Raw genomic sequence first — 22,756 nt, 5'->3', positions numbered from 1 at the left:
GGGGGATTAATTTGGACCCTACAAAGGCCAATGCAATAGCTACACTTAGCCCCTCTACAACTTTGAAAGAATTGAGGAGTTTTGTGGGAAAAGTTTCTTACTTGAGTAGATTTATTCCAAGACTAGCTGAAATTCTGAAGCCTTTGATAGAGCAAACTAAGAAGGGGGTGAGCTTCATTTGGTGTGATCAATGCCAAAAAGTATTCAAGAAAGTTCAGGCAATATTGGTGGATCCTTATACAATGGTGGCTCCTTTACCTAGCAGACCTTTTTTGTTGCGCATAGCCAACACAGAGCAATCTTTGGGAGAATTGTTAGCTTAGGATCAAGAAGGGGTGGAAAAGCCAGTATATTATATTAGTAGGCTTATGAAGGGACTAGAACTAAGATACTCAATTACTGAGAATGTATGTTTATCTTTAGCTTTCGCTATGTCAAAGTTCAATAATTACTTCTTAGGGCATTGTGTACAATTGGTAACCAAGAGCAATCCTGTGAAATATCTCTTAACTAACCCTCAATTGTTGGGGAGAATGGTGCATTGGGCCATCTTGACGACATGCCTTGATATCAAGTGCATAAGACCAACTGCCATCAGAGGCCAGGCAGTGGCTGATCTGCTAGCTAACTTTCTTGGGACAAGTGATTTCTCACTTTCCCAACAATAGATCTTGGTGACAGAGGAACAAGAGTGGTCAATGCATTTTGATGGCTCGTCTACATTTCAGTGGGAGGGATAAAAGTGGTATTGAAGTCACCAGGGGAGGAACATACATTTGCTTACAAGCTACGTTTCCCTTGTTCTAATAATGAAGCAGAGTATGAAGCCTTGTTAGTAGGACTGAAGGCTACCAAAAGACTTGGCATAAAGAAGCTGAAGGTTTTAGGAGATTTTGAGTTAGTCATTAAGCAGGTTGGGGGAACCTATGGAGTGAATAATCCTAGTCTAGCTGCTTACAGAGCTACAGTCCAGGAGCTTATGAAACACTTTGTTTCCATAGAATGCAAGGTGATTAGTAGGAATGAAAACAAGCTGGCTGATTCGTTAGCTACCCTAGGCACCAAGTTTGTGCTAAAGAAGGAGAAGATGACGCTTCGAGTAGAGAAACAACCTAGTCTGGTCCAGGATAAGTTGTGCCTCCCTCAAAATTGGCAAGAACCCTTGTTGAAGGCAATGACTCAGGGAAAGTATATTAGGTCAGAATTACCATTAAATATGAAGGACTTCCTCAAGATCAATAGGAATTTATTCTTTAGAGGAGAAGAGGGGTTGTTGATGAAGTGTGTCTCAAGGCAGAAAGGGTTGACATGGTTGCATTTTGTGGTGTAGACCTTGATGTCAGCATGTATAGAAGATTACAAAGGCTAGGGGTATTTTGGCCAGAAATGACCAATGATGTTAAGGAAGAGTAAAGGAGTTGCAAGACTTGTTCAATTGTTCCTCCAGACTAGTCAGAGGTGCTTAATGGTGAAATGTTAGAAGAAGATTGGTAGGATCCGTACTTGAGATACCTTTTACAAGGTATACTATCTATTGATCAGTTGAAGAGAGAAAAGTTAAAAAGATATGTGACAAGGTTCAAAGTAGTAGAAGGGAATTTGTTCAAAAGAAGCTTCCAAGGAAGGTGGATGGTATGTATTCCCATTGAAAAGGTCAATGGTGTTCTCTCAGATTTGCACGAAGAAGAGCCAATAGGATACCTAGGTGGGATAAGGCTATGGCAAATGGCTTTACACTAGGGATACTACTGGCCTACAATGCAAATAGATGCCCAAGACTTTGCTAAGAAGTGTCAAGAATGCCAAAGGCGATGGGATGAGATACACACTAGCCATTAGAGTCTCCATCCATTTATGGCTTCATATCATTTCCACAGCTGGGGGCTGGATTTTACAGGACCTATAAATCCCCCTTCTAAAGGATGTACATGGATATTGGTTGCCACTGCGCTATTTACTAAGTGGGTGGAAGCTGTGGCCATGAAGAAAGCAATGGATTGCTCAGTGACTAATTTCTTGAGGGAGAATATAGTATGTCATTTTGGGGTACCAACCAAAATCATTTCTAATAATGGCAAGCCATTCCTAAACAAGGATGTACGCCGTTTAACATAATGGTACTCCATTTCTCATACGACACCAACACCCTATTATCCCAAAGGAAATGGCCAAGCTAAGGCCTTTAACAAAAGACTGTTGAAAATATTGGGAAAAATGACTAAGAAGAATGGAAAGGGATGGAAAGAAGAGCTTCTTACAGCTCTATGGGCTCATAGGACAACCAAATCACAAGCTACAAGAGCTTCACCCTTTTCTCTAGTCTATGGCATTGAGGCTATCATCCCAACAGATTTGGTAAGGCTAGCAGTGAAGTTAGCAGAGATCTTAGGAGTACCCTAAGAAGTTGCTTTGGAAATTGTTGAAGAAAAATGCGATAATGCTGCCTCTCATAACTGCCTTTACCAAGCCAATATGAAGGCTAGGCATGAAGGCCAAGTTAAAGAAAGAAGGTTTCAAGTGGGGAAACTTGTTTGGAAAACTGCTCCTCATGTACAAGGAGTGGCTAAAGCTGTCAAGCACAAGTTTTCCCCAAAGTGGGAGGGACCTTACATAGTGGAAGAAGCACATCAAATTAGACATTATTGGCTGAAGGATCAAGCAGGTATAAAGGCATATAGCCCCATTAGCGGAGCTTACCTTAAGAAATATTATGCTTAATCTTGTAAAATATCTTTTTGTACCCATGATGTCAAACTAATGTTATGTTCCACAATACTCGTATCATTATAAACAAAGTCTTTCTATTCAGTTACTTCGTATTCTACTGTTCATGATATGCATGCAAAGTTTAATATCCTAATTGAATAAAGTGTAGGAAGGTTTATAATACAATCACGTGGCCCTTCAGGACCATAAAATATTACAACTTGAAAACTAGATAATGTTTGTGAGAGAACTGATGTTTTCAAAAGAGAAATCTAGGTGGCTTAGAGCTCCTAGCTTGCCTTCCAACTTCTCAATTTTTTGCCTCAAAGAACTGCATTTTGCTGTGACACCTTCCAATTGAGCTTGAAGGATAGAACTTGCTTCCTGCTTGGATGTTAATTCCACTTGAAGTCTCTTAATAGATTCTTGGAGCTGAGTGATTAAAGTGCCATGTACCTCTAAAGCTAACTCTATCTCCTTTGCTTTGTTGATAGAAGAGCTTTCTTTGGCTCTCAACTCGCGTAGTGAGGACAAGGAAGCATGAACAGAGGGTCCTGCCTTCTTTAAGTCCCTTAATGCAGTGACACGGCTCTTTAGCCAGCTGACATTGACACTTAAGTCCTCAGCCTCACTCAGTGTGGAAAGGAAGTCATCAAGGGGAAGAGCCAGACAATCCTCTTTGCCCTTTGATTGCAGTTGGGACATTATGGACCCAATTTTCCCCAAAAGAAAGCCCCTAAGAGATAGTGTCCACTTGTTAGTATCCTACATCTTCTTAGGATATTTTGAGAGCAACTGAGAACATGTTGCTCTCAAATTAGGAGAAAGTAATGAGAATAGTGGATCAGAGTCTGTCTGGGTGCTTTCACTCTCTTGGTCCTTGGAGGTAGCTTCTGTGAAGTCTTCTTTTTCTGATGATTTTTGACATACACCCGATTTGAATCCCCCCTTTCAGCATTGGATTCTGTTTCCTCATCAGAAGTCATTTCTAGTACAGAAGCCTCTTGGGTTGAAGGAATGACTTTTGTTTTGGGTTGAGCTTGAGGAACAGATTCTATAACCTATCAAAGCTCAAAAGGGAGAAAGAAAGAAAAAGTTACTTGCGTCATTGATTAAGAGAATACATTACAAAGCAAATTCATCATGGAAAAGAAAGTTTGCACCTTAGGTTTCCTTACAGAAGAAACTTTTGTATTCTTCTTCCTCCTGGTGCCTAAAAGTTTGGCTTTGGTAGGGAGCTTCAAAGTCAAATCACCCTGAAAGATAAGTGGGACATCCACCCATTGGGCATCACTAGCTCCAAAATTCCTAACACGTTTCCTAATATTAGACCACCATGATTTAAACTTGGGCGAGGGTAGTCTAGCTATGGTGGGGGAAGTAAAAGGGATTTCAGGACTTGATACCAGTATCTTGATGAGATTTTCCTTTTTAAAGCCTAAGGTGGCCACTACAGCAGGCAAGGCTAATGTAGACAGGTGCCCTAATATGCCTTGGTCAAAACCAAATTGGCAGGCAAATCTATGGGGATTATAAACTTGGGTTTCATATTCTTCTTGAAAACGTGCTTGAAAGTGAAAAGGAAAAGCATAGGCAACAAAAGAAAGTTCATTTTTGGACCAGGGAGTATCCCTGTAGCGAGAAACAGTGACACTTTATAAAGAAGTAAATAGTGAAGGAAGCCCACCCTCCAAGGTAGAGTAGGATCTAGCTATCCAATTAGTAGGATCATTTAATACTTTGCTAAGAAAACTATTTGAAGACACTGCCATCTTATTCCAAGCCAAGAACGTGGCAACCCCTAGGATGATGGCATATTGGTTTTATAAGAGTTTAAAGCTTTGGGGATAGGGGCATAGTTCCTAAAGTGTTCCCACAGCCACATTTGTAAGAATGCAATAGGTACAAAGGTTTTTACTTGAAATCTACCCCATGAGCATTGCAAGTTAAAAGTGAAATGATCCAGATGAGAATACAAAGTTCCTATAAAGTAGGGAGCAAGGGAAAAGGAATGTCCTTTGGCTAATTTAACAGCTAGAGGGAAATGCCTACTTAAAATTTTGTCATGAGGATATCCCTCAAATATATGGCGAGATAACAAGAAAGTAATAAAAGCTTCAAGTTCATAGGGGCTTGAGTTATCTTCTCCCATGACATAGTCAGTGCCCTCCTTTAGAGAATCTACATTGGCTTCCTCATCTACGCCATCAGCATACTCCCTCCAAAAGTACCTGATCCACCCCCAAAAGTTGGCTCTAGAGCCTTTGTCCCCGCCAATACTTGTGTCTTCTGGTGCTTCCTTGCTGGGGGCTTTTCCTTTTCTTACTGCCTTTAGAACTAGTTTCTTTAAAGTCTTCTTCATTGCATCTTCAAGGAATTTCACGGCTTAGCTTCATCAGGAGACAAAGAAATGTTGACTACTTCACCATCTTCAAACAGGGGAAGTCTCGATATCTCATAGACATCCTTTAAAGATGGAGAGACTTCTTGACACCCTATGAAGAAGGTGTGAGTAGTGGAATTCCACCGATACAAAAGCGAGAGAAGGCTTTCACTGTCCTTGCTAATCTCCAAACCAGAAAATACGAGTACTGTGTGCACTAGATGCACCTTTTGTAGAATGTCCATGAAGGGAGGATGAGCTAACACCCTTTAACACCAACTTCTCCAACCTCTGGAAATGGAATTATGAGATTTGAAGACCACATCTATAGTGGCAGCAAAATCCCCTCTGCAAGTACCAAGTCTGGGAATGTGCTTCAAATCTAGATCCATTGTTAAGAGATCATCAAGTTCCCCACATGCTGCATAGGGAGGATTTTCTAAACAAGGAAATGAGTCCTAATCGAGACTTTTGTCAAACAGATAATCCTCAAAGAAGGGAGGAATAATCCATTGTTCCTTTGTTGAAGGATTTTCATCTCCCCCCAACAGCGGCCTAGTGTTTTTTAAGGGTGAAGGTTCTAAAATTTTTGTAGAGCTAGATCTCAGACCACGTTTGACACCTATGGTTTTGTGTTTGGGAAAGATTTTGGGTTTCGGGTTGAAGAAGAAGAAGAGGATAAGAAAGGAATGAGAGAAATAAGGGAAGAAATATTTATTTTCCTTTTATACTTTGGGAAGTTACTCTTTTCCCTCTAAGAAGAGATTATTCAAAAAATGAGGTGTCATTTAAAATTTGACATGTGTCAACAAAGGAAAAAAAAATTGAATCTTTGACAAGGGAGCAGTTGATGGTGAGAAAACCAAGGAAACTGCCTTCACAAACAAAGTGGAAGGGCCCAACCCTTCACCAACAGGTTCAGTTTTACTTTGTTTCATTTTTGTTAATTGATATGTTTAAATTCTGTGCCTTTGTGTAGGGATTTTATATGCAATGAAATAAACATAAAGCATAACATAAATGTAAATATGCATTTGTAAACATATAATGAAAACAAACTACTTTATATATATATATATAAATTATGTTTAAACATTACAAAATTTGAAAGGGGGACTTATATGATTTGGTCCTTGTGACCTGTTACCCTTTTCCTATATAAAAACACAAGTAAAAACAAAAATAAAATAGCTATTTTTAAAGGAAAACTAAAATCCTACAACCTAAGCTAGTAATATGGCTTACATATAAAACAAAAAGCACAAAAGAAAAGTTGCAGGTTCAATCTAAGGAGAACGAGGCTTGTGGGCATCCTCATCAACCTCAGAGGCAGAATCCTCTTGAGGGTAATCCAGAGTCATGTCCTCTTCCACTTTTTCGCCTTCATCATCTCTAGAGTCGGATTTGTCAGAAGACTCTGACTCCTTAGAGTTAGCATCAGACTTGGCTTTAGAGGAAGTGCTTGAGTCAGAGCCCTCTTGGAAGACCCTATGCCTTCTCTTGCGCCTGGAAGAAGACACCATGAAGTATTCGTAAGCAGCATCTTCAGCATCCTTTTCGGCCTTCAACCGAAGCTCCTCAGAGTTCACCTCTTCATCTTCTTCATTCACCTCCCACGGTTGAACTTCGTTGGGAAGAAAGACTTCAAGGGGGAAGGGAAGGATGGTCAAGGGTTGAGGGGGAGAGGGAGGTGCCATCTCGGGGCTGGGTGGTAGTGCATTGAGGGAAGAACCGCTAGCGGAAGAGGTGGAGTCATTTTAAGGGGAGTTAGAACCAGCAGAAGAAGAAGAACTTGCCATTTTTTTGGGGTGACAGAAGGTTTCTTTTGAGAGAGAAAAAAGATTGTACGAAGATACAGAAGGAATAAAGAATGAAGAAGAAATCATTTCTATTTAATTCACTAACTGCAGTTAAGTGAAGAGACACAACATTTATGAGGAGTAATGTCTGTCTGCCAAAATGCTGGAAATGAAGAGACGCCAAAACGGCTAAAAGCACCCCTGTAGGCCACGTGTCCATGTTCAAATGTCACAAGGTATAATTGCTTAAGTGTAAATGCCTAAAACAATGTGATTGTCAAAGGCCTTCGCCATTAAACGCCATTGACAGTCAGGGGGCTAATGTACAGTATACTAGCCAAGGCATGGGAGAATGTTGATGTGGCTGGATCTGGACCTTACATGTGGAGTGGCTGTGACCAGAGGAAGAGGAAACGTTGGCTACAAAACCTTATCTTTGGCTCGTGCTAAAGGTGACTGCCTTGGGAAGGAAGTAAGATATGCATCTAAAACCCACCACTAAAACCCAAACCCAGAACAACTAATCCACCGCCCACCACCCAAAACCCAAACCCATACCTAGATCAATCCGTCCACCACCCACCATTGTAAACCCAAATCAACCCAACCACTGAAACTCAACTACCCCCACCAACCAAAATTGAAACCACCACTACTAGCAACCAAAGCAACCACCACAATCAGCCACATTAACTACAATTGCTACCACCATGCCACAATCAACAACAACCACCAAAACCCATTAAATCAACAACCTCCAAAATCAAAACCAAAGCGCACAACTCAACCACCACCGAACCAACACCCAGCAACCAGTAGATCGGAGGAGACCTAACCAACTCGATCTTTGCAAGTCTCAGTTCCATCGACATGGAAGCCCAACCACTAGCATGCAAATTAGAGAGAGAGAGAGAGAGTTAGATGAGGAGTAGGGATCGAGGTGAGAGAGAGAAAAAAGCCCACGGAGAGAGGATAGAGGTGTGTGTGTGTGAGAGAGAGAGAGAGAGAGAGAGAGAGAGAGAGAGAGAGAGAGAATAAAAACAAATTTAAAAAAAATATAAGTTGCTACAATAATCTCTATAAGCAATACTTTACTGTAGCAAGTGTCTAATATTTTTTAAAGAATAGTAACTCAGATGTTGCCTTTTTTTTTTTTTTTTTTGGTTGTTGTTGTTGTTTTAGGGGCTATAATAGAAACTTGGATGTTTTAAGCTATGTTTAGTTTGTTGTGTTTCCATTACTTATCACTCAAATTTTGTGGGCCCCACCACTGGGGTTATTGATTGGTTTGATTTTTGTTCTCAATTCCCATAACTCATCACTCAAAAAATTGAGAATAAGTAATGAGATATGAGAAAAAATTTTGGGAGTTTTCAAATACAGGTGAGACCCACTCCATTGTCTTGTCTCCATCAAGTTAGATTGTATTGATGAGCACCAATGGCTCTTTGGGTAGCAAACATATCTCTTTACTTTCACTCTAACACTCTGCCTCTCATAAAACATCAAACTCATCTCATTTCCTTCATCTTCTTCATCACCTAAGACAGCTCTTGGAGCTACTTTGTATTTTTTCTTTGATGTTTTTATTTTTAGTTCTTAAGATAAATTATTGCATTGATTCCTTAACTATCAAAGTCAAATATGAAAGAAATGTAATGGATAATCGAAAGCAAAAAATTTGAAGTATGAAATATTTGATTGTAAAGTTTTGACATTTCACTTCAAAATAGTAAAGTACTCATGTTTTCATGGTGTCCTCATTTTTGTTTATTGAATTCATCAAAATATTATAGATTAGAGCAAAGTACTGATCAAAACCACAAACACAAACCCATAATCACATACACGACAAATTAGGTCAAACCCACAACAATCCACGCATAAATCCACAAATTTCTTCCCCCAACACACACTGAATCTAGAATCAAGAAACTCACCAAACCCTTAAACAAGAGTGAGAGAGATAGTGAGAGAGCAACAGAGAGAGAAAGAGGGAAGAGAGAGTACCCACTTGAGGAAATCCGCACTACATGGGAGAGAGAAATGGCCACCAATCTTGGGAAAGGGTAAGGCTACTGATCTTTGGGTTTAGGGCGGAATACTTGAGTGAGCCTTTGTAGGTCAATGGCTTCCTCTTATTCAGTTCATGTGTGTTGTTTTGGGGTTTTTTTGCTATTTGTGGTTTATGGGTTTGGTTGCTGTGGCAGGAGATATTCTAATTTTTGGCTCACGTGGGTAGCCATTCTGTTATAGGCCCCACCAACTAAATGAAAATTTGCATTTTACAAACCAAAAACAAAAGAGATTTCGAGTGCCAAATAGGATGTGGAATGAGTTAAGAAAAAAAATGAGGAATTATGAGTTATGAGCTATAAGTTATGAGATATGGGTGATGTGAGAACCAAATAGGGCCTCAAATACCCAATGCTATGGTCTTTCTCTCTTTAAGTCTTCTTTCACAATAAACTTGTCTCGCTACCATTTAGGCATGGGCAAAGCTAGGGGCCAGAAATGTTTTTTACCTTGTTATATTTGTAAGCTCTCCCACCTAATAGAGATTTTTTTTTTCTCTCTCTAAGAGGGAAAAAAATAATTAAATTCTCTAAATAAAAGATCCTTCCTACATATAAGGAATCAACTTAAAAAAAAAAAAAAAACTAAATTCTATGAGTCTTTCTAGAAATGAATTTATAAAAAATGATATATATGTAAGTGATATTTCAGTTTACTCTCTTTTAAAATTATTTTCGTAACAAACAAATGTCCCTTTTGAGTTGTATTTGGAAATATAGGATTTTTGTCATTTTTAAATAATTTTTTTAATTAACTTTTTAAGTACTTAAAAAAAAAAATTCACCTGCTAATGTGGCAGATTGTTATTGATAGGTAAAATAGTGATTTTAGGGGTGAGCCTGTTGTAGATACCTCGTTTTGTACCTCTTACAACTCGAGCCTCTATACCCCAATGACAACATCACTTAGAAGCCCAAGGTTGGTTTAGGACCCAATCACATAAATCTTTAGCTTGAAGAATGTTTTGGTGAAAGAAAAACTTGCAGGAACCCTAAGCATTTGTATTCATACTTCAAGCATGCGCATGCATACCTCAAGTATGCACACACATGTAGGGTTTTAGAACACCCGTATGGAAATGTTTTGATGTAAAATCATGTAGAGTGAATCCCACATTGGCTAGGAGCTGCTTTACACCCCTCTATGATCACTATAAAAGGCCCCAAAGACTCTTTTCCCAAAATATGCCAAATTCACTAGAAAATAGTGAATCAAAGAGGAAGTTTTTATTCTAGAAACACAACAGAATGGTACAACATTTCATAATACCTTTATAATTTTGTTATATTTTATTTTGTTTGGTAAAGAATTGACAGTTCAATAGTTGTGAAAATATTATGATGACAACAAGATGTTTTAACATTTTCACAAGAGAAATGTTATGTCCATAACATTTTCACAACAAATTATAAGTAGTAGGTTGTTACGAGTTGTAATTGGTAGACAAAAAAGTAATTTCATTGGTAAGTTTAAATTAGAACCATTAACAATTTACCACTTATAATTTGTTATGAAAGTGTTGTGAAAAATAATGTGGATGTGTTACTTCTTTTTTCACAATACTTTTATTTTTAGTTGCGGTTGGTTCTAGTATGATATTTTATTTTGACCTATAAGGAATTAGCACCTCAATAATTGTGAAAATATTGTAACAATTTTTTGTGTTATTAACTTATTATATATAAACCGGTAACTATCCGCTCATATGTCTTTAAAAAAAAAAAAAGGTTCAAGAGGTGATATTACGAAGAAAAAAAAAAGAGCTAGTGATGAGTGAATAGTGTGAATTGAACAAACCAAATACACTGTAGCTACTACTATAGCTTTAAGCATTCACACTTTTTATATATACTACTGCACGTGCTACCTCTTGAGTGAGAAAATTAAGATGTAATTTTTGTTTGAAGAAGTATGAAACTAAATATATATATAAAGTATGTTATACTAGGTTAATCTCATTTGTATAAGAATTTTGATACCTATTTGCTAAGAGCAATATTCACTCATTAGAAACTTCTAAGAATGATAACGAATATTATCATTTTCCAATAATAAGCAACTGAGTTTTGAGAAAACCTTGTCACAATATTTAAATTTTTGCAATAAATGATGTTGTTACAATTGAAATTCTTCATCAAATACCTTTAATCATACACAATGAAAATTTTGTCATTCATACTTTCTTCTTTATCATTTTACATGAGTCTATGTAAAATCTTTAACTTAATTAGTTTTTTTGAACACCGAGCAAGAAAAGGAAAAAAACAAAAAGATAACAAAAGACATGTGTCATCAAATTTTCCATTAGATAAATTATAAGTTTCAAAGATTTAAACCTAGAAAATCAATGTTCTCTAGGTAACAAATAAAACACCTTATATTAACATTACAGCATTCCAAGCATTACTACCATTTAAAACTCAAAATACATGAAGAAAAGTTTTGGGATGTTAAAATTTAGTGGGAGTATTTTAGCCACTACACAGTGGAATACTTTAAGAATCATAAGTTTTAATTAGGATTTAATTGAAAGAATAACAATATGACATATTTGCTCTTTTCCAAAGTCAACCCAAGAAAATTGTATGTGAAATAGTGAATTTTGGCTCAACAAAGTTGACTAAACAAAAAAAAAAAAAAAAAAATTAGAAATACAACATAATGGTACAACATTTTCGTAATACCTTTATAATTTTGTTATATTTTATTTTGACTTTTAAATAATTGACACTTTAGTAGTTGAGAAAATATTATGACGACAACAAAATGTCTAAATATTTTCACAAGAAAAATGCTAAATTCACAACATTTTCACAACAAATCACAAGTTGTAAGTTGTTACGGGTTGTTATTGGTAGGCAAAAAAGTAATTTCATTGATAAGTTTAAATTATATCTAATAACAATTTTCCATCTATGATTTGTTATAAAGGTATAGTGAAAAATGTTGTGAATATATGTCGCACATTTTTTTTTCACAATACTTTTATTTTTAATTGTGACAGGTTCCAGTATGACATTTTATTATTTTATTTTGGTCTATAAAGAATTTACACCTCTACAATTGTTATATTGTAGCAATTTATTGTGTTAATATATATTTTTTAAGGGTAACAGCTCATATGTATATAAAAAAAATAAAAAATAAAAAGTGTGTTCAATACGATATTATCCAAAAAAAAAAAAAAAAAAAAGAATGAAAAGAAAGCCAGTGAAAGTGAAATAGTGGGAATTGGATAAATCAGAACTACGGTAACTTTAAGCATTAACTACAACTATAAAAGGAATAAAAAATAAAAAGCGTGTTCAATACGGTATTCTCTCCTCCCTCCCCCACCCCCCCCCCCCCCCCAAAAAAAAAAAAAAAAAAAAAAAAGCCAGTAAAAGTGAAACAGTGGAAATTGAATAAACCAAATCTACAATAACTGTGTTACTGTAGCTTTAAGCATGGACTCTTTTTATATATAGAGAAATCAATTGACTTTTCAGGCTTTTCAGACGTTCATTTCTCCTTTTGGTAGGTCCATATGACTTGAAAGAGAGTGAGAGTTTTGACAAAAAGTCCTGTCCATGCCCGTAATGGAATTGATTTTGGGGGAATCCTAAGAAAAAGGAAAAGAGAAGATATCGCTACTTTTCTAGAAAAGTTAAAAACGTGTGACCATATAAAAAAAAAGTTGAAAAACGTGTGGGCCGTTCTTTGAACTTTGTAGGAGTGCGTGAAAGATGGATATCTGCGGGTATATATGTGGGACATGCATGTATAAGACTTACACCTGTTGTGGGGAAAATGTCTTATAAAATCTGGTCATAAGATAATTTTTCATGATTCAATCTACATCTGTTACTTTGATCTACCATTTGTATTGGGGTTGGGTTTATGACTTATTTTTTTGTTGGGTTCATGGTTTGAGTAATGCTAAAGATACTACAAATTTGACTATATAATTTTTACAAAATGAGAGGTGTTATGTCCACAACATTTTTACAAAATTTTTACAACAAATTATAGGTGGTTAGTTGTTGTTGATTCAAATTTAAACCTAATACTAAGATTACTTTTTTGCCTCAACAATAACAACTAGTAACAATCTGCCATTTAAGATCTGTTATAAAAATATTGTGAAAATATTTTGGACATATCATTCTCTTTACACAATAGTGCATTAGCAATCATTAAAAAAAAAAAAAAAAAAAAAAAAAAAAAAAAAAAAAAAAAAAAAAAGCAATATCATTGGAAGCTCATACTCAGAAATTTTTGGCTTCCTGCAAAATCTTCTAAGATTTTGCAATGTGAAAAGTTTGATTATAATGACCGGTATGGTTTCAATAAAGTTCAAGGGTAATTTTTAATTAGGTAGTCCCGGAGCAATGCTTCGGGCTCTCATGTGGGACCCTTATGTGAAAGCTCGGAGCAATACCTGTAGACAACCTAAGTATTTTCCAAAGATCAAATAGATAGTTATTGTTATGATCCTAATGTTCTACATGGATTAAGTATAAGTTTAAATATATGTATATAAGCTTGTGAACACTTTCCCAATTTAAGCTGGTTTTAAAGGATGAGTTATACCCATAGGTTTGTAACATTTGTTGTGAATACATTAGGAAATTACCTGACTTATCTCAGGCCCCAAACATTAAAGAATTGGATCTTAAGTACTGTACAAATTTAGTTGAGGTTCATGACTCCGTTGTGCGTCTTCAGAAGCTTGAAGTATGGGAACTTAGCAATTGCACTAAACTTCAAATTCTTCCAAGCTACCTCATGATGAAATCTCTCGCATCTTTAACACTTACAGGTTGCTCAAGCCTCAAGAAGTTCCCTAATATTTCTCAAGAAATGGAATGTTAAGGCAAGTTAGCACTGCACTCAACTGGTATTTGTGAGTTGCCTTCATCATTTGGGAATCTCATTGGGATTAAGACTTTACTCCTTGGAAACCATTCACTATATCTTCCAAGTAGCATTTATAAATTGCAACATATTGAGAGGCTCTCTCTTTATGGTGATGTCATATTTCCAAAGGAACTAGAGAATGATAGGCGACCACCATGCGATTCTTATAAAGGCCTTTCCCTATATATTTTTCCGAGCTTGAATTATTTATCTCTTAGTTTCTTTAAGATTCGTGCTAAAATAGATTTTATATTGACTTCTTGTTGCCCCCTCTCATTGGAAAGTTTATACATCACTAATAGCAATGTATTACCCTCCTAAAATTCTTTGGCAGATTTGAGAGATTACATATGATTTTTATCGAAAGGTGCAATGAGCTTCTGGAAATTCCAAGTCTTCCACAAAGTATAATAAAAGTCCTTACATCAAATTGCCACTTGTTGGATTCACAATTATCAAGTAAATTATTCGTTCAGGTTTCTCTCTCTCCCTCTCTCTCAAAGTTATCAAGAAACAATTTATATTTCCTTCACAAATACATGAGTAGATTTGCTAACTTCTCATTTGTTGAATTTGCTAATATGATGCAGTTTGGAGAAATTTTAGGGCTTCCACCAAATATATCATGTTTAGGTGTCAAAAATGACATATCAATGGATCCACAGTTATCTAGCAGAATATCCCAAGAAGTTAGTGAATATGTAATTATACTACTTGGACATGAGATTCCAAATTGGTTCAACCATCAAAGTGTTGGAACGTCCATATCATTTTGGATGGGTCTAGAATTTCCAACATTTGGCCTATGTGTTGCTTTTGGAATGGAGGATGATTATAGCAATTATTGTTATCATGATGACATTTCTGTCAATGGTAATAGACGAACATTCAGAAGAGGAATCTTATTCAAAAATAGGTTTGACCATCTTTGGTTTTACTGCAGACCTCCAAGGTCATTGCAGGAGCAATTTCAGGACTTGAACCTAGGTTGTCGGAATCATGTTGAGCTTTTTTGTGAAATCTTTTTTCCACCTTTTGCACCAAAAAATCTACTGCTTTCATGAAAGGAATGGGAGTCCATGTAGAGTGTATTTGTTATCATTCTCCTCCTCAAAATTCTGGTATCTTCCGTGACAACTACGAAGAAGTCCAACCAAGACACGGTCAAATTTCAAAGAGAATTGGGCACAAAAGGTTCAGATTGTCTCTTCTCTGAGGTCCAAGTTTCATCCTACGCAAACTATTGTGCCATACCCTGTGCCTAACCCAGAGTACTTCTCATCAATAATTACTAAAAGCACAAAAAATCAGCATTAACAATAGCCGCAAGAGAAAGAGGCCCTTAGTAGAAAGTGATGGTCTTTAGACCCCTTAAAACAATTGATTTAACCTAGGTAATTAGCCAAGTTGTTACTTAGTCCAATTTAACAAATCTAGGTTATCACAATAACAAAGATCATATCATGCAAAGCAGCGGAAAGATAAATAACACAAGATATGATCACCAGGAAACCAAACCGATAAAAACCTGGAGAGGATTTGACCTAACTATCCTCAAGGTAAGCTTGAATCCACTATCTTGAAAGAATCGAAGTTCATACAATAAGACTTATAAGCCCCCACGCTTGACTTCTTATTGCTACCAACCAGTAGAACTTACTGACACGATCACGTGCAAGCTCCGAATCCACAGACTCCTTCTTTCTTGGATTCACCACCAGATACAAGCACACCCGCTTGTGTTTTCTTTAAGCTTCAATGGCAGCAATCGAGTTGATCATCAAGGTGTAGATAAATCTTCTCCTTGAAAACCCTAAGTTTGTGTAAAGGAAAACTCCTTTAGATCTCACAAGAGATTTACACAAACCGCAATATGAGCAACACTAAAACATGGCTAGGGTTTGCCTTTTAGACTTAGGACAAATTAGAAAACCCTAAAACGTTTTAACACAACTAGAGCTGAGTTGGAAAATCTGCAGAAAAAAAACATTCTACCCGAGCTTCGATCGATCGAGCCTAAGCTTCAATCGATCGATCCAGGCTGAAATGCATAAAACTTTTCTGCATTAGCTCGATTCCAACTTTACATAAATGCACAACTTTGAGCAAGAACACTTCTAAACACATTGTTTTGATCATGGTTTGCTAACAATACATATTAGAGTTCTAAATACATAAATACCTAAGTCTTTAGAACCTAACAAACTCCCCATTTGGCAATCCGTGACAAAACACAACTAGAAGCTCAAAGTTTACAAAATAAAAGCCCTTTACACAAATAATGCTCATAAAATAAATTCAATCCTAACTACTATCCATCAGTTGCAAGTGTAGACAGCAGCGCAATTAAATCAACCTGTATATTTCCTGAAACACTAAACAAAATGCATAACCGCATGTGTGGAAAAAATACAAGTAAACAAATTAAAGTCTTGATTTCAAACAACACACAATAAAGACATATATCAATGAATAACTCATAAATATAAATCAATAAAAGTTTGAAACAAGAAACATATAAGGAACCAAAAAAAACAACACTCCCCCTAACATGAATATCCCATCAAAAACATGGAAAGAGCTAAAAAGGTAAAAAACAATGTGAAGCACCTAGATACAATCTAAACTCCACAAGCTCCAACCAAAGAAATACTCTCCCCCTAAAAACAAAAACTCTACAAATACTCCCCCTTTTTGTGATGGAATGCCAAAGGGCAAACAAACTCCATCATCAAAAGGGAGGTGGTCTAAATTGTGCCAACTCCGCACGCAAGGCACGGATCTCATCAAGCACGTCTACCAAAATCTGTCCATGAGCCGCTTGAACGGTCAAGACATGATCCAACGTACGTCGAATGTCTAAATCATCTGAAGTAGTCGGTAGAGGAACATCAGTACCAGCAGCAGCAGCACCAGATGCCTCAGCATCATCAGCACTTGTAGAAGAGGGAGGAGGGGGAATAGCACTAGATGATGCACCCCAAGGACGCAAAGGAACAGCTCGCATGTGAGCAGCCCTCTGTCTAAGAAAGGTGGCACCTATGGGAGCAACAACATGAACAGGCTCACCAGACGGGAAACCATCTAGACCTAAAAAGAGAAAAATCCTATGAATGAAAATAGGATGAATAAGCGCATGCCCTACGGCAGAACTCCTATGAACCTCGTTCAAAGAACGTAGGAACAGATGAGGGAAACTAATCGACGCACCAGAAACAAAAGCATACAAAAACACATATCGCTCTAGAGGGATGGTGTGGAAATGAGAAATAGGCCACAACGAATGACACGCTATCTTAAAGAAAAGATAGGCAGTCTCGGTAAGCTTAGCGGACGTGATTCGAGGATCAGAACCCTACTGGATAGATGGCCCAGTGATGTATGACATGACAACATCTAAGGAGGACGACTCATCATAGGGATAGTCAGGCTCCCGAACAACCGGAACCCCAAGAGCCTCAGCCACTACCCGAGGGGTAATGGTGAACTCAACACCTCGTATCCAACTCCTAACAAGGGTGTTGGAATCATAGACGTGGCAAGAGAGGTTTGAGAAGAACTCTTTAATCAGGGCAGACGGGGGTGGATGATCTATCTCTAAGAGAGGCAACCAACCTCTAGACTCAAAGTTAGCCCTAATGGCCAGATCAATCTCATCTAAAACCACAGCACGCTTAGTCCAAATCTTACGCTTACTGTTCAAAGTCTCAAAGGCCTCTCTGCTCTTATCATTCCTAAACACCTCACTTCTAGAGGGAGACTCAGAGGAAGTGGAAGGGGTCCTATGGGCTCTAGTTTTCCTAGGCATGGTGCTAGGATAAGGACCAAAACACAAAGCAAAGGAACAAAAAAAAAAAAAAAAAAAATACCAAGGGCAGACAGCAAGTTAGCACATAAAAAAAAATATAGAACAAAATCTATATGATGCATGAACAATTTAAATGGCATGATGCATGTCCTAATGCAGTGCAATTAAGTCCAAATAAGTTCAAATTCACAAAATTGGCTTGAACATAGAGGTATTAACACAAAAACCCCAAATTTTGGAAAACCACTTGATCAATTTGAAAGATATTGACTAATTGATCATCTTACAAGATAGATTTCAGAAAATAATGACCAATTACATCAATTGAACAAGCCAATTTCATCAATTTAACCCAATTTGAACAAAATCCCCAATTCGAATCAATTACAAACCCTAGAATTTTCAATTTTTCACAAATCCCCAAATTGATCAAATTAACCAACATATATCATGAATATAACAATATAGAAGCAAAACCCAATGATCAATTTCAGAAAAAAAGGATTGATTCAACAAAAATCCCAAAAATGAATAGTTCTGAAAATTCCCTTAAAATGCATGAGTTTATGCATGAAAACAAGAAAATAAATGCAAAAGGAAGGGTATAAGGGTCTTACCGGCCTTGGGAGACAAAAACCTTGCAAAAATTTCGGAGGAAAACGACAAAAAATCCTTAGTGGAGCCTAGCCAAGTCGGAGAGAGAGAGGAAAGATTGAAAAGTTTGAAAAAGTAAGTTTGAAACAGTCCAATCTGACTTTTCAAAAAAAAAAAAACATGATTCACGAGTTTCGATCGATCGAAAAACAGCCTCGATTGATCGAAACAGATAGAGACTTTAACAAAACAATTTAAAAAAAGAGTTCGATCGATTGAAAATCAGTTTCGATCGATCGAAATAGTCAGAGGCTCTCTCAAACATATTTAAAAAATTTTGATTGATCGAAAAATAGAATGGATCGATCGAAATGGGCAAAGGCTCACTAAATTTGAAGGAAAAACTTAGTTTTTGAAAAAAATTCAGAAACAACTCACAGCATGGAAATTAAAGAAAAAAATGCATGAGTATGTGATGATGTGATTTTCAAAAACAAGAATTTAAGCCCAAAATTCCCAAAGTTAAAACTTCTTGCATTCTTCACAAAATTTCAAGCATCAAATTAATTTTGCACAAAATTCAAAGTATTTGCAAAACTTGGTTGGTCAGACCATAAACACACACAATAACATGTACAAAGTTTAGCAAAGAGTAACTTGTGTAGTGTGTGCAACTAGCAAAAGCTTAAGATACATGTAAGGTGATTTGTGAATAGCAATCAATCACAAAATCTACAAAATTCGTCACAAAGAATTTAAAAGAGACTATCACCTAAAGAGTTACATCATATAACTCTCACATCTCCTAGATTATAAGCTTGCAATCATGTAAGTTTTTTGAATTTATGCCTCATAATATACACACCAATTTTAAGTCATGTGATTTTGGCATCAAGCCTAATAGTACACACCAATTTTAAGTATTAAGCAATTTAAACCGAGGCTTCACCTTATGTTCTTTTCGTGCATGTGCTACACTTTCTCGAGCACAAAATCTTATGATATGCACTAAGGTGTTCATGATTGGCTAATGAACAGTGGTGAGATGGTTATTTATGCCTTTCTCTAAAAGTTCAAGTTCGACAGTAAAAAACATGTGACTTCAAGATTAAGACAGAGTAATAAAAAACCATAAACATCTTTCCCACACAACATGCACTACAAAGCTTCAACTAGTAAAATGCAATAAGTAAGCTCATCAAAGCTAAACAAGGTACAAACGACATGTTATGTAAAAATAAATTGACCAACCTTGTTCTTCAAAAACCAAGAAGAATAGTACAAAACACAATTTGCTTCCTTTTTCTTCCTTTTTTTTTTTATTAAAAAAAACACCTAGAATGAAATGCATGAATGTTATGCAATGCAAATCCTAGAAAACAAAAAATAAAACCAAAGATCAAATGTCACAAAGGGTAGAGCAATGAAGCACAAGGACTATGAAGGCCAAGACAGATTAGGGACACAGAATCACACCAATTACTTGACGAAGAGTCTCAAACTTACTTCTATCAAGAGGTTTGGTGAAAATGTCGGCATTTTGACGTTCAGTAGGAATATACTCAAGACACACAATCTTTCTTTCAACAAGATCCCTAATGAAGTGATACCTAATCTCTATGTGTTTAGTCTTAGAATGTTGAACAGGGTTCTTAGATATGTCAATAGCACTAGAGTTATCACAGTAAACAACCATGGTATCTTGGGATATCCCATAATCAGTTAAAACCTTTTTCATCCAAAGAAGTTGTGAGCAACAACTTCCAGCAGCAATATATTCTGCCTCGGCAGTAGACAAGGACACATAATTTTGCTTTTTACTCATCCAAGCAACGAGATCAGCTCCAACATAAAAACACCTACCAGTGGTGCTTTTTCTATCATCATCATTACCAGCCCAATCAGAATTAGAGAAACCAGCAAGAGACAGATTAGACTCTTTACTATAAAATAATGCATAATCACAAGTTCTAGCAACATATTTAATTATTCTTTTGACAGCATTTAAGTATGAAACTTTAGGATTAGATTGAAATCTAGAACAAACACCAACACTAAATGCAATATCAGGCCGACTAGCAGTCAAATATAAAAAGACATCCAATCATACTTCTGTATAATGTAACAACAACAGACTCACCTGACGGATCATTTGTTAATTTTGCATTGGCGGCCATTGGTGTTCTGGCATGTGCAGCATTGTCCAGTCCAAATCTCTTAACTAGATTCTTTGCATATTTTGCTTGGTTGATGTAGATCCCTGAGTCCGTTTGCTTCACCTGTAATCCCAAGAAATAAGTTAGTTCACCAATCATACTCATTTCAAATATCGCCTTCATTTCATCTGCAAAAGAATGAGCAAGAGAGTCATTGGTAGCACCAAAAACAATATCGTCAACATAAATTTGAGCTACAACAAAACTGTTCTTATCATTTCTTATGAAGATAGTAGTGTCTGCAGATCCCCTTTTGAAGCCATGCTCAGTGATATATGCAGTCAATCTATCATACCAAGCTCGTGGAGCTTGTTTCAAACCATACAGAGCTCTTTTCAATTTATACACATCATCCGATCTGTGAAGATCAACAAAGCCTTTTGGTTGTTCAACATATACTTCTTCTTGCAACATTCCATTCAAGAAAGCACTTTTGACATCCATTTGATATAGCTTGAAGTTCAGATGACTAGCTATAGCCAACAGTATTCTAATGGATTCCAATCTTGCTATCGGTGCAAAGGTCTCATCAAAATCAATCCCTTCCACTTATGTGTAGCCTTGAGCAACAAGTCTTGATTTATTTCTGATAACAGTGCCATGTTCATCTGACTTGTTCTTAAAGATCCATTTAGTTCCAATAACATTTACACCCTTTTGTCTAGGAACTAATTCCCACATATCATTCCGAACAAATTGATGAAGTTCTTCATGCATAGAGTTTACCTAATCAACATCTTGAAGTGCCTCATCTACCTTTTTCGGTTCAAATTAGGACACATAGCATAAGTGTGTAATTACACTTAAGGCTTTTAACCTTAATCTCATGTTATCATTCAGAATTCCCAATATATTTGAGGAGGGATGATTAAGCCTTACTCTAGAGGAAGGACCTTTAACTAGAGATGTGGATGTACCTTTCTGTTCTGATGAAGGACTAAACTCATGTTGAGCCTGTTGAGTCACATGAACCGAAGTGGATGGTTTAGGACTTGATGGCATAGAAATTGCATCATTCAACACCATTAGCTTCTCATCACTATGTTTCCCAACATAATCAACAGGAAGTGAGTCATTTACCTCCATAAGCTTATCTTGAACTAGAGTAGTACTTTCCGAATGTGCTTCTGGACATACTTCATCATTGATCACAACATTAGATGATTCCATGACAGTTTTGGTTCTTAGATTATACACTCTATATACTCTACTAGTAGAGGAGTACCCTAGAAAATATCCCTTGTCACTCTTTGCATCAAATTTCTCTAGGTTCTCTCTATCACGTAGAATGTAACAATCACTACCAAATATTCTGAAATACTTAACGACCAGCTTCTTTCCTTTCCAAAGTTCATAAGGAGTCTTCTTGGAATCAGGTCTGAAATACACCCGGTTGAGTGTATGACAAGCAGTGTTAACTGCTTCTCCCCAGAAAGATTTTGGCAATTTTTTATTGTGTAGCATGACACGTGCCATCTCTTGAACGACCCTATTTTTCCTTTCAACTATTCCATTTTGTTGTGGTGTCTTAGGTGAAGAGAACTCTTGATGTGTGCCTTGTTCATTGCAGAAGGTAGCCAGCTTGGTATTCTCAAATTCTCTTCCATGGTCACTTCTGATTCTGGCTATCACAGTATCTTTTTCAACCTGCAATTTCTTACACAGATGTATCATCTTCTCAGGAGCCTCAGCTTTATCTTTCAAAAGCACAACCCAAGTATATCTGGTAAAGTCATCCACAACCATTAGAATATACTTCTTTCCTCCTAAACTCTGAACTTGAGCAAGACCCATAAGATCAATGTGCAATAACTCCAGAGGTCTTAAAGTTTGAACACTAGCCACAGACGGATGTTTAGACTTTATCTGTTTACCTATCTGACATGGTCCTCATATGCTCTTATCTATCTTCTCAAACTTAGGAAAACTAACAACAACATCACATTTAGAAATCTTTTCTAACTGCTTATGACTTGCATGCCCCAACCATTGATGCCACAAATCAACTTGATCAATCTTTGCACTGAAACACTTGTTGCTTATGCTTGGTGTCAATCCATAACAGTTGTCCGCTGTCCTTACACCAACACACATACAGTCACCTCCTCCATCAAGTATCTCACATTCATACTAAGTGAAGAGAACATTCAGTCCATTGTCGCAAATCTGACTGATGCTAAGTAAATTTTCCTTCAGTCCATCAACATACCAAACATCTTCAAAGACTGGTAACCCTGGGATGTCCACAGTTCCAATGCCTCTAATTACAGATTTG

General features: G+C 36.7%; 1 protein-coding gene across 1 annotated transcript; it reads right to left on the bottom strand.

The window, feature by feature from the left end:
• Positions 1–6,375: 6,375 nt before the first annotated feature.
• Positions 6,376–6,786, bottom strand: LOC126724727 (uncharacterized). The gene has a single exon (XM_050429100.1). It carries the CDS (start codon positions 6,784–6,786, stop codon positions 6,376–6,378), a length of 411 nt encoding a protein of 136 aa, XP_050285057.1.
• Between the last annotated feature and the right edge of the window lie 15,970 nt (positions 6,787–22,756).

Source organism: Quercus robur, chromosome 5, assembly GCF_932294415.1.
Source record: "Quercus robur chromosome 5, dhQueRobu3.1, whole genome shotgun sequence".
NCBI lineage: Eukaryota > Viridiplantae > Streptophyta > Magnoliopsida > Fagales > Fagaceae > Quercus > Quercus robur.
The sequence above is the reverse complement of the archived record's forward strand: the minus strand, read 5'-3'. Positions and strand labels throughout refer to the sequence as shown.